The following is a 12798-nucleotide window of genomic DNA, read 5'->3' as shown; positions in this document are numbered from 1 at the left end:
CATTAGAAGCTTCAGTTTGAACGCAAGACAGCACACCTCTATGAATGACCTTACTGAAGAGACGTGCCGTCAGCGGACTTCCTCTGTGCTCTTTCACGCACATCCTTCTGTCCTGGGCACACCCAACAGTAATAATACACAAGTTTTCATTTAAATTTGGAAGTTAAAGTCTGTCTTCTTTGAGTAGACTTAGATTTATTGATATGACTGATTGAGTCTTTACTGCTGACAGTTTTAACCTTTATAGAGGATTTTGGGAGGATTTGTTTTTTTTAAGGAAGCCTCAAAAGAACTGCAACTGGTCACTAAAGAGCCACGTGAGGGTCGAGTATCACTGTTGTAAATACTGATCAGTATACAGTTGCAAGACAACAGTAACCTGTCGTTTTACTAGTAGTAGCTTTAGCTAACCTGGATATTTACAAGCCTCCTCGATACACTGTGACATAACTTTCCTACTGTCTTTCAACCACTTTAAAAAGCTTTTTTTTTTCATTCCTATGAAACCTTTCTCCTTCTCCCTCTTCCGCTCTCTGTTTTGTGCCCCCGATAGCTTTCTTTTCTGCCTCTCCAACTTTAGCTCCCTGTCATCAGATGACAACACGATTCAAATGAAAGCACTCGCGTGCTCGAGGGGGCGCGCACTGGAGCGCCCTTAGTGTGTGTGTGTGGGGGGCAAGAAGAGGGCTGTTAAACACAGAAAATGCAGACTCTAAATAATATTCCCCCCATCGCTTTGGCGCCCCCTCTAGCGCGGCGCCCCTATGCACTGCATATAGTGCATACCCACTTTTGTGCCACTGTGGGCCAGTGACATCATGAGCCCACATATTGGCCCCACCCAAATTAAATTAAGCCAAGGAGAGGTGATAAACTTTCCAACAGTCTAAAACAAAAATTCAGTCACATGTAGATTTCAGTGTTTTCAAATGTTGATAAAAACCTTTTTCTAACATTTTTAGTGTTTAGACACAACTTTTGGATTTCACTTTATAGGGTCTTTAATAAAAAGTACAGAAAAAGTTCAAAATGCTTCTTAGAGTGCATCCTTAAGACTTTTCCTCAACCAAATTGAAAAAACAAATCAAAACATACACTTGATATGAATTGAATTTATTTCATTTTAAGAAAGAAAGTTTATAAGTTATGAAACACTTAAAATCAAAACTCCTTCATGTCTTATGGATGTGCAAATTGGACATCATAGCAAACATTGTATTGAAGTATCTACTATTCCCAACAACTGTTTCTGTATTGTGTGTTATCATTATAAACAGACTGAACGTCCCTTCACCAAAACTGAGAGTTGTAATCACGGTGTAAGAGAGGTTATACATGTATCCCAAACCAATGATCAAGTCTGACAATAACACATAACAAAACCTAGAGAGTAACTAAACACCTGAGTTTAACCCCACCTCTAACCACTGAGGAATAACATCACTTTTAGGTACAAGTACAGGTGGCTAATGGAACATTTGTGACTGCCCAAGGGCCTGCTTGAAAAATAAAACAGATTCATAATGATTCGGGTATCAGAAGTGTTAAGTTACTCGCTGAACATAAATGAGCTAGACTGATTTAGTAGATAAAAAACCCAGTGATTGTGATTTTATTTACCCATGTTCTACAGAAAAGGGAGAAGGCACTGTATAAACCCAGCGACTGACACTCTTGGGTGTATAAGCTGATTGCTGTCGTGTTTTCTCAATCAGTTACCAATGATTCCCGTAGAGCGAGAGGACAGAAAGACAGAGTAAGATGAAGGGGGAGCAATGCATCAGGCTCACGCCACCGTCAAAAATACTGTCTCTGTCGTCTCCACATGGACCCCGGCAGCAAGGCTTGTGCCCGCATGGTGGTTTGAGTGGAGGCTCGGGGGTTGTGGGGGGGTGGGGGCAGTCAGGTGTCATGGGGGGCTTGAACGGATCGGTTGTTGACATCATGGGGCGTCTGGTTGTTGACTTGTCACACACAAAGTACTTGTCTGTGTCGTTTTCTGCCACATACTCGAAAAAGTCGTCGTCCATCAGCTCAGTGTTGTTGGTGAAATATTCTTGGAACTTGGACATGTCGGTGTAAGTAACAATCATGCTACCGTTGGGGCAATGTGGATCGTACCTGCGTATCCCCGTTAAGAACCAGGTACCATTGGCATAGCTAAAGTGAGCAGATCCTTGCAAATCCTGTGGAAAGAAATCAATGACAATTCTTGAGATATTTTGTTGATTAAAAGAGGAAATAGTCACCAATCCTAACAGCTGTTTGGTAACCATAAAAACCCTCTTCTAACTCTACAGGATCATTAAAGTTTTGCACCTAGATTCAGGACAAAAGCATGAAAAACAATCATTTAAAAAGAATATTAAAATATTTTAATGGATTAAATCTTTTCATCACCATCAGCCCTGATCAAAAATATTATATAGATTAAATATTATTATTTTATATTATCATTGTATAATATTTAGATTTTAACCCGGTAACAGTCAGTTTGAACTCAAGAATTTTTTTGTTGTTTATATGAAAAACATATATACATATATATATATATATATATATATATTTTTTTTTTTTTTTTTTTTTTTTTTTGAAAAAATACATGTCAGGTGGTTGAAGGTTTTTTGTTAGTGTGATATAATCATGCATCAAATTAATTCTGTCAAATCCAAGACTATGATTTGAAAAAAATACCCTTGCCCGTCATCATATCTTAGATTAAAAATAATTCATTTTTGTGTGTGACTTTCATATAAATATTTAAACAGGTATTTTATGGGCCAGAATTCTGAAAAATTGAATATTTGTTGGTTTTTCAACAGGACTGAAGTTGATTGAAAGACCTGAGCCAAGAAAAAAAAGATATTTATCTGTAACATTTAAGACAAGGTTTTGGAAGTTGACATTTTAGTTTATGAAGGGCTTATTAAGGTAGTAAACCTTAAAACTGATCTTTCACAAAAACTACCAATGCACCAAAATTATTTTGGTTGCCAATCTTTGAGATATCCAAGACTTTAATTTGGAAAAAATACGCCATGCCCCCATCATATATTACAGATAAAATACACACTTTTTTTCAATGTGATCAGATATAAACAGTGACATCTCGTATATAAACCTGCATTTAATGGGTAAAAATCCTGAAAATAATGGAATATTCAATTATTTTGATCAGGGCTGAGGTTGAATAAAAGATTATATATATATATATATATATATATATATATATATATATATATATGTATATATATATTTTACAGTGCTTAACAAATTTATTACACCACCACCCAAAGTAAGGTTTATGCCACAGCTGTATCATGAAGTGCTTTTATGTGGACTCTTTCATTTTCAGTGAGCTCTCCACGTTTTACCATTTTGAACAGGAATGAGGAATTTCAAACTGAATTCACCTTTTTATACCTTAATTTGAGCCGGCTTACTGGGCTTCTCTGAGAAGTCAGAAATTAATCAAGCATAACATTCAACCACTAAAACTCATTTTTCTGTTCAGGAGTAAAGTAAATTACTATAATTTGACATATTAATCAAGAAATAATAATGTGCTTTACTATTTTTTCAGGGATTTTTTGTAAATCAGTAAATTTGAAAATTCATGGATAACAATAATAATTATATTTTAGCATTAAAAATGTCATTTTGGTTAAAGAGCTTCTACATATTGGTGTATTAACCATTGCATAAACATAAAAAATGATTTTGGTAATTATTAATGCTGTTAATTTAGGGCAGCTGTGGCATAAACCTTACTTTGGATGGTGGTCGAATAAATTTGTTAAGCACTGTTTTTGTCCACTTCTGTCCTTTTAGAGTCGTCAATTTTGAATCAGTGCGACACAGAAAGTAATTATGCATCCAATTTAAGATTGTTGCTAATCTCTGACATATCCAAAGCTGTGATTTGAGAAAAAGCCTCCCATTGTGTCTTATAGAAATAAATACTCATTTTCTGTGTCACATTAAACAGTGACACCATGTATTCAAACTGGCATTGAAAGGGTTAAAACCTGAAAAGAACAGAATATTTGGACCTTTTTATCAGGACTGAAGTTGATGAAAAGAAATAATTTAAAAAAGAGAAAAATGAATCTATAATATATCAAGTTTTAAAATTACTAGTGAACATTTTTGTCCACCAATGGGTTATTTGGGTAGGCATTAAACCTGATACTACACAAAACTATTATTGCATCAAATTCAGTTTCGTTCTTTGACATATTTTTATAGTAGAAGTTTTTGTTTCTTTAAAAAAATTTAAACTTTTTTGTATTCATTTTTGTACTAAAATGTAAAAATCCTCAAGGTATTTAAAAAAATGAATTTCTGATCCTTTTCTGATCAGTTCTTTTTACTCGATGAGTAAAAGAACTGATCAGAAAAGGGGGTGAAATATTTGATTGTAACTTCTTAATTAATGTGTGTCACTGGAGGCATTTTTTTGTCCTGAGTGGTTTACAAGGATGCAAAACATCTGCACAGTCAACTACTGCCCCAGTAAAATTAGAACTTCAAAATTTATCAAGAAACAAACCTTTGGACAACAAAATCATGCCATATGCACTGACGCGGACAACGATAAAAATTACAGTAAAATAAAAGATAAAAATTCCCTCTTTTGGAAAAACGAGTGAACTAGAGTAGTAAGTTAAAATGAAGGTTAATTTAGGGGACTAGGGTTAGACAAGATTTCCAACACTGCCTAAAACAACAATAAAAGTGACAACAAATAAGAGTAAAAAGGAAAAACATACAGAACAGTAAAACCTTTACCTCACAGTCCTCATCCTCCACATATTCTTTAGCACAGATCATGCCGTCTTTGACGTGACCAAGCTTGCATTCACACTTATTGGGGCCAATGATTTCTGACTCGTCCTTTTCAGTATTCATATCTACCGAGACAAAAATTCAAAGGCAATGTTTATGTTAGGGTGTGAAAAACAGAAATGAAAAACAAATGTAAAATTCATGTAGAATAGCATGGTGTGTGTGTTTAGTCTAATGAGAATAAGCTCATAGCTTGAACCCATGAAGCAGACACGGGGTCATGGATGGTCCTTGGTGCCCACTCATCATGTCTTGGACTTTATTCAGATAATTTGGCAAATCTTGAAATTGAATATTGTTTTCATATAGATCAATCCAAACAAAAGATTTATTTATTTATCAGGGTTGTGAACCATTTTAAAAAATAATTTTCTATATCAAAAACTGTGTAGTTCATCACAGTTAATTAAAGTTTGGATTATTGTGCAGTCTTAACTAAGGGTAATTTACATCCTGTTTAGATAAAGAATAAGAGTGGAAGAATGAAAAAAAAAAAAAATATATATATATATATATATATATATATTTATTGTTTTTTCAGTAATGCAGTTTTATTCCTCATCTAAACAAACGGAAAAAAGTTATATTAGTGCTGTCAAATGATTAAAATTTTTAATCAGATTAATCACAGGGTTGTTGTGGATTAATTTCAATTAATCATGATTAAATATCACTCAATTTTAATCTATATTAATCGCGGTTCATTTTGCAAGCTTGGCGACGCATTAGCCAAAGTGCTAGCAGAATCCCAGACGAACGTATGCTTCACGTTAACGTGGTATTTTAAGCTGGAAGTGCTTCGGTGAAAAGAAAACTCCTTCCTGTAGAATGTGCATAACACTTTGTCAGTTGACTGTTCCGTCTTGTTTTTTTTGGACTCAAATTTCCCATCAAGAGGGCCAACATGCTGTTTTAGGAACTTCCAAACTGAGTTGCTCGGTCACTACCGGATAGACGGCCCATTTGCGCATGCGCGGCGGCATGCTTGATGGTAACCCTACTTGGACAAACTGCCCGAAATGCGTTGCCAGAGATGTTACAGGGATTTGGAGTCAATCTGCGCTGTAGATGGGTTACTTGCAGTAAAATTTTTAATCAGCTGGAAGCACTTCCAGCTCTGAGAAGTCAGAAATTAATCAAGCATAACATTCAACCACTAAAACTCATTTTTCTGTTCAGGAATGCAAGTAAATAACTATAATTTGACATATCAATCAAGAAATAATAATGTGCTTTACTATTTTTTCAGGGATTTTTTGTAAAGTAAAAAAAAAACAAGATGTGGCAATAATGACTGGATAAAAGTGATGAAAGTGTGTGTTTGTATGTGATACTCCTGGGATCTTCCGAACCTATGGAGACAGAGCCTTCAGTGCTGCAGCTCCCACCCTCTGGAACACTCTTCCTGCAGACATTCGTAGTGCTCCATCTCTGGACATTTTCAAAAAACGTCTCAAGCACCACCTGTTCACCACAGCCTACAGTCTTCACTAAACCACCCCTTACACTCGTCCTACCCCTCACATAGTTTGTCCATGTCTATGTGTTCCTGTAAAGCGTCCTTGGGTTTCTTGAAAGGCGCTATATAAATTCAAGATATTATTATCATTATTATTATTATTATTATTATCTTACCATAAACCACATAGCTGTCCACGTTGTCGCTGTTGTATATGTTGCCCTCTGCAGGTAAGCAGATTGGAGATACGTATTCTGTGATGTTGACAGGCTCCACCAGCGCCACAAGAGTAGGAGCTGGGTGTTCTGAGTCATCAAGTTGGAAAGAAGCAACTCCCACTCTGACTTTGTTGCCTTGTGATCCCACAAAAACCCATGACTCATCTTCAGAGAAATTTCCTTTTCTACAAAAGTAACAAGTGAAATATTAATATTTCTATCCCCTGGTGTGAATATAAGATCAGATTTTTGTCATTTTAGTGAAAAAGACTCAAAACAAGCAATTGAATACTTAAATATTTCAGTTAAAATAAACAATGAGCATGTGACACTTTGTGTATAAGGTAGTACTGACTTTCAGCACTAGGTGGCAGTATGACAAGGCCAGATGTTATGGATATGGATGAGTGCAGGCCTGGTGATTGTCATACAAAATTCAAAGACTGGACATTTTCTGTTACAGATGTAACTGGCTTCTCACAGCAGGTGGTGCTTAAGCAAAACCATGAAGTTCACTTTGAATGTGTGGAGCTGCAGACCTTGATCATACATGTGAAATTTGTGTGAAATCAGACATTGCGTAAAAGAGTTACTACAACTTCCTGTGAAACTGGCGAGATATTGAAATACTTACCTTGCCAACGTGGTGACATTTATAAAAACTTCAGTTCAAATTTTGAGCATGATAGTTTCAGGAAACAGTAAGAGGAATAAACAAATGACCCATTTGTGTGACTTCCTTTTGGCAGGAGGGGCAGCTATGATGAGATGTTTGCTGTCAGTGAGATTCTTTGTCTTGGCAGAAACAGTAAAACATGATCATGTGAGAGAGGGGCAAAAATGAGTGATAAGTGTCAAAATGGGTTGTGGAGTGGCACAGAGTTACAAAAATTGGCAGGAAAGGGGTGAAAAAAGGTTAAAATGAGGTAAAACAGGGAAAAAAGTGGCAAAAAGTATTTAAAAAATGAGTCAAAAGTGACAAAAATTGTGCTAAAAATGTAACTAAAAGAGGTTGCAAAGTGGCAAAAATACATAAAGATTGTCTCAAAGGGGATAAAACATGCAGGGAAATTAGTTTAAAAGGGGTAAAGAATAGCAAGAATTGGGTTAAAGAGGCAAAAAGTGGCAAAGAGTATCAAAAATGCTGCTTAAAAGGTTATGAAAACAGGTTAAAAAGGGTCAAAATCAATGAAAAGTGGCAAAAAAAAGGATAAAAGATTGGCTGAAAGGGGATATAACATGCAGGAAAAGTGGTTTAAAATGGGTTAAAGAATGGCAAAAAATTGGTTAAAGGGGCAAAAAGTATGAAAATGGGTTAGAAGTGACATAAATGGTGCTTAAAAGGTAATGAAACAAGGTTAAAAAGTGGCAAAAAAAGATAAAAGATTGGATCAAAGAGAATTAAACATGCAGGAAAAGTGGTTTAAAGGGGCTTAAAGAATAGTAAAAATAAGTTAAAGAGGCAAGAAGTGGCAGAAAGTTTTAAAAATTGGTTAGAAGTGACACAAATTGTTGCCATACAGGAAATGGAACAAGGTTAAAAAGTGGCCAAAATGGATAAAAAGTGGCAAAAATGGACAAAGGATTGGCTCAATGGGGATAAAACATGCAGGAAAAGTGGTTTAAAATGGGTTAAAGAATGGCAAAAATTGGAATAAAGAGGCAACAAATTTTTAGAAATTGGTTAGAAGTGACACAAATTGGTGCTAAAAAGGTAATAAAATTAGGTTAAAATGTGGCCAAAATAGATTAAAAGTGGCAAAAAATTGATAAAAGACTGACTCAAAGTGGATTAAACATGCAGTTAAAGTGATTAAAAAGGGGTTTAAGAACGGCAAACGTTGGGTTAAAGATGCAAAAATGGGTTCGAAGTGGCAAAACTATAGCAAAAATAGCCTGACAATGTAGTGAAAAGGGGTTAAAGAGTGGCCAAATGGGAGAAAAGTGACAAAAATGGTGACAAAAAAATGTGCAGAAATGGAAAAATGAGTTAATAAAGCATAATATTGGTGCTAAATCACATCTGTGGAGGGCCCATTCTGTGGGATTTTCAGCCTAGGCGTGTCTCCTTGTGGCCTGCTGCCATATAGATAAATAGAGATAGATCTCACTGCTAATGCCTAAAAATTTCAGCATTTTGAAAGTAAATACTGATACTACAACAGTAATTTGTTAATCATATCAAAATATTTATTTATTTTTGGTTAATGTGAAAGTGTAGCCACCAGAGTCTCTGTCAAGACTAAATCTGGCTTTTTTGCAAATGTACTTGATGACCCCTGACCTAGGGGGACAGTTTTGGGGTAAGTTAGTTGAGTTTTTGAGCTCGTAAAAAATCCCAACTTTGGTGATCTTTATGGCAGAAGAATAATAATGCCTATGGATACAACTGAGTACTGGCTTTTGTCACGGTACATTTATCTTGTTAAGTAACTTTCAATTTTCCACATTAAAGTAAAACATGCTAGTTTGGCATTTCCGCTGAAACAATACTTCATAAGCCTTACGTAATGTGACACTCTTGAGTTAGCATCACTGTCTCCGGGTGAATCAGAACTGCTGAACAGTTGTCTGCATTTTCATTGGTAAGCGTAGCCTGCCATGGCATGTCCGCTGGTTCCACAGATCTATCGGCTTTGCCACACTGTGGGGATGTCACTATAGCACAGATCATAAACAGAATATGATAATGTTTATGGAATCAGAGGTATTCATCACTGTTGCTCTATTGTTATGGATGTCATTATGTAATGTATTTTAAAGGAGGGAGAAGAATGTGATGTTTGACGCTTACCTGATACATCAGAAAGACACCCTGAGAACAAACACAAAGATGTAAAACAAAGCTGGTCAAGATGAGGTGGATGATGACTTGCATTTTTTTGGCAGATAAAATACCAAAGAGAGATGTAAGTAGATAACAATGTCTTTATGGTGTAATCCCTCTTTATATAATAACAAACTCCATTACATATTCAAGCCTTTGTGAGACTTTTATAATGTTAGTGAGAATGACAAGCACATCTCACTCCCGTGGTTAAAGGCTGGACGCTACACAGCTTTTATAGTAAGGTTGTAAAACTTGTCCCTGAGAGCTTGGGGTGGTTTCCTATTAGGTAAAGGCAAGGTCAGAGAGAGTACAAGAATATCGAGCCCAACTAACTCTATGAACTCTATGAATATATACAAGTAAAAATAAAAAGATTTTTTTTTTCATATTTATTCAAAGAACTGGGTTGTTATTCTGTTTTTTTTTTTTTGGGGGGGGGGGGGCATTGAATAAAATAGGGCTTTATTTGAGCAAAAGAAACAAAAAAACAAATGAACTAAAAAAAAGAAAGAATATAAATCCCCAACCATATCTTTTAATTAAATTCAATATTTTCAATACATTTCAGCAGAAATGAATTGGGAATGTAATGTGGAAGCTTCGAAAGTCTTCGACAGAGTTTTAAGGGGTAGTGGTGAAATGCTGGTCAGTATATTTTACTAATTGCTTTATTTATTTACTTATTTGTTTATTTGTTACATGGGACAATGCACATTAATGGACATGGACATGTGAATGTACCTATTTTTAATTTTTTTTAAAAGTTGTTTCCCAATTACGGTTTAAAAATAGGCCAAAAATATATATATATATTTTTTTTTTTTTGAAGAAAAGTATAGTTGAAGAAATGGTTTGTTTTCCATGTTTTTGTATTTGTGTTCTGGTCAAAAAAGGAAGATCAAAGAATAGAACACTGGTTAAAAAAACAAAACAAACAAACAAATAAACAAGGATTCCTAATTTTTACACACAAAAAAATAATTTTTAATTTGTGCACTTTAAACTTTAAACAGAAAATGAAAAAAAAAATCTCTTTTTTTAACTTTTGTTTTACGTTTAAATATGAAGGTCCAAGAGCACATTATTCCATGTTTTATTTATTTTAATACTCTAAAACAGTATTTTTGGAAAAAGCTTGTTTCTTGGTTTTAGAATTATCATTTAAAATTAAAAATTGGTTTGAAGTGAAATAACGGGGGAAAGGGGAAATAAAAGAATGTTGCAGCCCCAGTGTTCCATTCTTTGCTCAGAACACAACCCCCCCAAAAATACGATTAAAAATGAAGTTTTTGATTGGTGCACTTTATTTGAAAACAACAAACAAACATCAGAAAAACAAAAAACAAAAAAACAAAAAAAAACAAAAAACAAAAACACAAAGTGTATTTTTTCACTTTTTGTTTCCTGTTTTGATTCCCAAATTAATATGAACTACCTGAAGGTCCAAGAGCACATTGTTCTGTGTTTGATTTTCCTATTTTAAAACAGTATTTTGGAACCAGCTTGTTTCTTGATTTTGGAATTCTCATTAAAAGTCAACAATTGGTTTGAAGTGAAACACACTGACCCCGTGTAATTCAGGATACTATAGGTGTTGAGGGGGAAATAAAGAATGCTATGGCCCCCATGTTCCTTTCTTTGATCATCCTTTTTTGATCAAAACAAAAAAAAAAATATGATGCAAAACATTTTATTTTTGGAAATGAAAAAAGATAGAAAAACTAAGCAACCCTTCCAAGTTCTCAATATGTCAGTAGTCTTTGTTGGTATTTACATAAAAAGACTGGACTATCCTGGACATATCCTGGTCATCAATTTATATCCCTCCTCTGTCACAGAAAGGCACAAAAATGCCCAAAATAAACCTTAAAAAAAAAAAAAAAGAAAAAAGAAAAAGATATGATGGGCAAAAGTAATCTTTGGGAAAAGAATGTTGAGTCAAAAATCGGTTCCTTTGCACGACTGCTTGTTGAGACTCCAACCCTCACGAACCTCCACTTAAAATTACTGAAGCAAAACAAAAATATGAAGTCAAGTCTGGAACATGTCTTGCCCCTTGTCTGAAGAATCAGCAATATTTATCTTGGATGTTCTTTCTTGCACATATCTGATGGAAATGTAGGGACAAAAAATAAAGGTTTACAGTTTAATCCTACTGTATAAGTGTGGGGAATGAATTAATTGATGTTGCCGCATTTCTGGGGTCAAAATTAGCCTTTTCTTTTAGTATCACTGGTCCAAACTCACTCTAAGTGATAAGACGAGTATTCTTAATACTAATACTCTAAATGGCCGAGGTTGAATGAAGTAGCACCTAAATAGACATTTGTTATCCAAAAGCGAGGTCCAAGCCCCTTAAAAAGCCCCAAAAATGCCTTAAAAAGAAGCGAATTAAAGTTAGGTAGATCCCTATAGACCAGTGTGTTAATTTTGACAGCTGTTTTTGATTTCAGTCTTTAGGTTAAATGCTTTTTAGTCTTAGTCACATTTCAGTCATTTCTACCTTTATTGTTTTAGTTGATGAAAACTAAAAAACATTTTAGTCTACTTTTAGCCATCTTGATGAACACAAACAACTTTCAGTCACTTTTAGTCATCAAAGATCTATTTTTGGCGAATCTTAGTCCAGTTTTTCTCATGGTAAAAAGGTTGATTAACATTTTTAGTCATAGTTTTAGTTGAGGAAATTAAGAGTACTATGGATATACATCACAAAAAAAAAAACAGAATAAATATTGCATGAACCATAAGCAAATATATTGGTAATCACAGATAATGTTAAAGCATATAGATGTGACGAATTGGGGTTATGATGCTCTTAACAGCCATAAGCAAGTAGGGTATTCAGGTATTTATATTTAACATTTGGGTCTGTCCTGTACTTGTCTGGTTTTGTCACCTGAAAGGGATGCTTCAACATACTTTGTTCACTCATTATATTAGCTAAATGTGGAAGGGACAGTTTTTTTAGTAAAACTGCCCCATGTGAGAGTATTCTGTAAAGACTTCTTTTTTTTAAATCTTAACATAGGCACTTATGGTATAAATGTAAAACTGACTTTAGTTGATATCAACCCACATCTTATGAGTGAACATGACAAAAATAATCCCACATTGTACAAACTAATGAGTAAACTGTCTTACCATTTGGTGTGAGAAGGATCCCCACAGTGAGAGCACACAGCAGCTTGTAGAGCGCCATTTTTCCAACTGTGCTTCCTTCTCTTTCTCATCTTTTTTTAAGTACTTCATACCTCAGCCACTCCTACCATGCCACACCTTCTACTCAATGTCCTTTCCTCTCTCAAACATCTGCATGCAGTTCACACAATGTGAAACCTCCAGATTAGACCATTAAACAAGCATCAAGTCAAACATGTTTTGTCTGTCAAATGACTCAGCCTTCCCTTACTTGATTGCCTAATTTTATATATAGACTTACT

General features: G+C 34.8%; 1 protein-coding gene across 1 annotated transcript; it reads right to left on the bottom strand.

The window, feature by feature from the left end:
* Positions 1-1097: 1097 nt before the first annotated feature.
* On the bottom strand, positions 1098-12557 carry LOC121504314 (serine protease 53-like). The gene is made up of 6 exons (XM_041779026.1): positions 12500-12557; positions 9320-9340; positions 9033-9183; positions 6484-6710; positions 4792-4913; positions 1098-2186 (listed from the first exon to the last, which is right to left on the bottom strand). The coding sequence occupies exons 1-6, from the start codon at positions 12555-12557 to the stop codon at positions 1716-1718; spliced, it is 1050 nt and encodes a 349-aa protein (XP_041634960.1). The 3' UTR covers positions 1098-1715.
* Positions 12558-12798: the final 241 nt, after the last annotated feature.

The sequence above is a fragment of the Cheilinus undulatus genome, linkage group 22, assembly GCF_018320785.1.
Source record: "Cheilinus undulatus linkage group 22, ASM1832078v1, whole genome shotgun sequence".
NCBI classification, from domain to species: Eukaryota; Metazoa; Chordata; class Actinopteri; order Labriformes; family Labridae; genus Cheilinus; species Cheilinus undulatus.
The sequence above is the reverse complement of the archived record's forward strand: the minus strand, read 5'-3'. Positions and strand labels throughout refer to the sequence as shown.

Bases quoted from the DNA above. Each gene is read 5' to 3' on its own strand.
- LOC121504314 (XM_041779026.1), bottom strand. From the start codon at position 12,557: ATGGCGCTCTACAAGCTGCTGTGTGCTCTCACTGTGGGGATCCTTCTC. The intron at 6,711-9,032 runs GTAAGGCTTATG...TTACTTTTGTAG, and splicing joins ACTCAAGAGTGTCACATTAC to AAAAGGAAATTTCTCTGAAG. The intron at 4,914-6,483 runs GTAAGATAATAA...TTGTCTCGGTAG, and splicing joins GGACAGCTATGTGGTTTATG to ATATGAATACTGAAAAGGAC.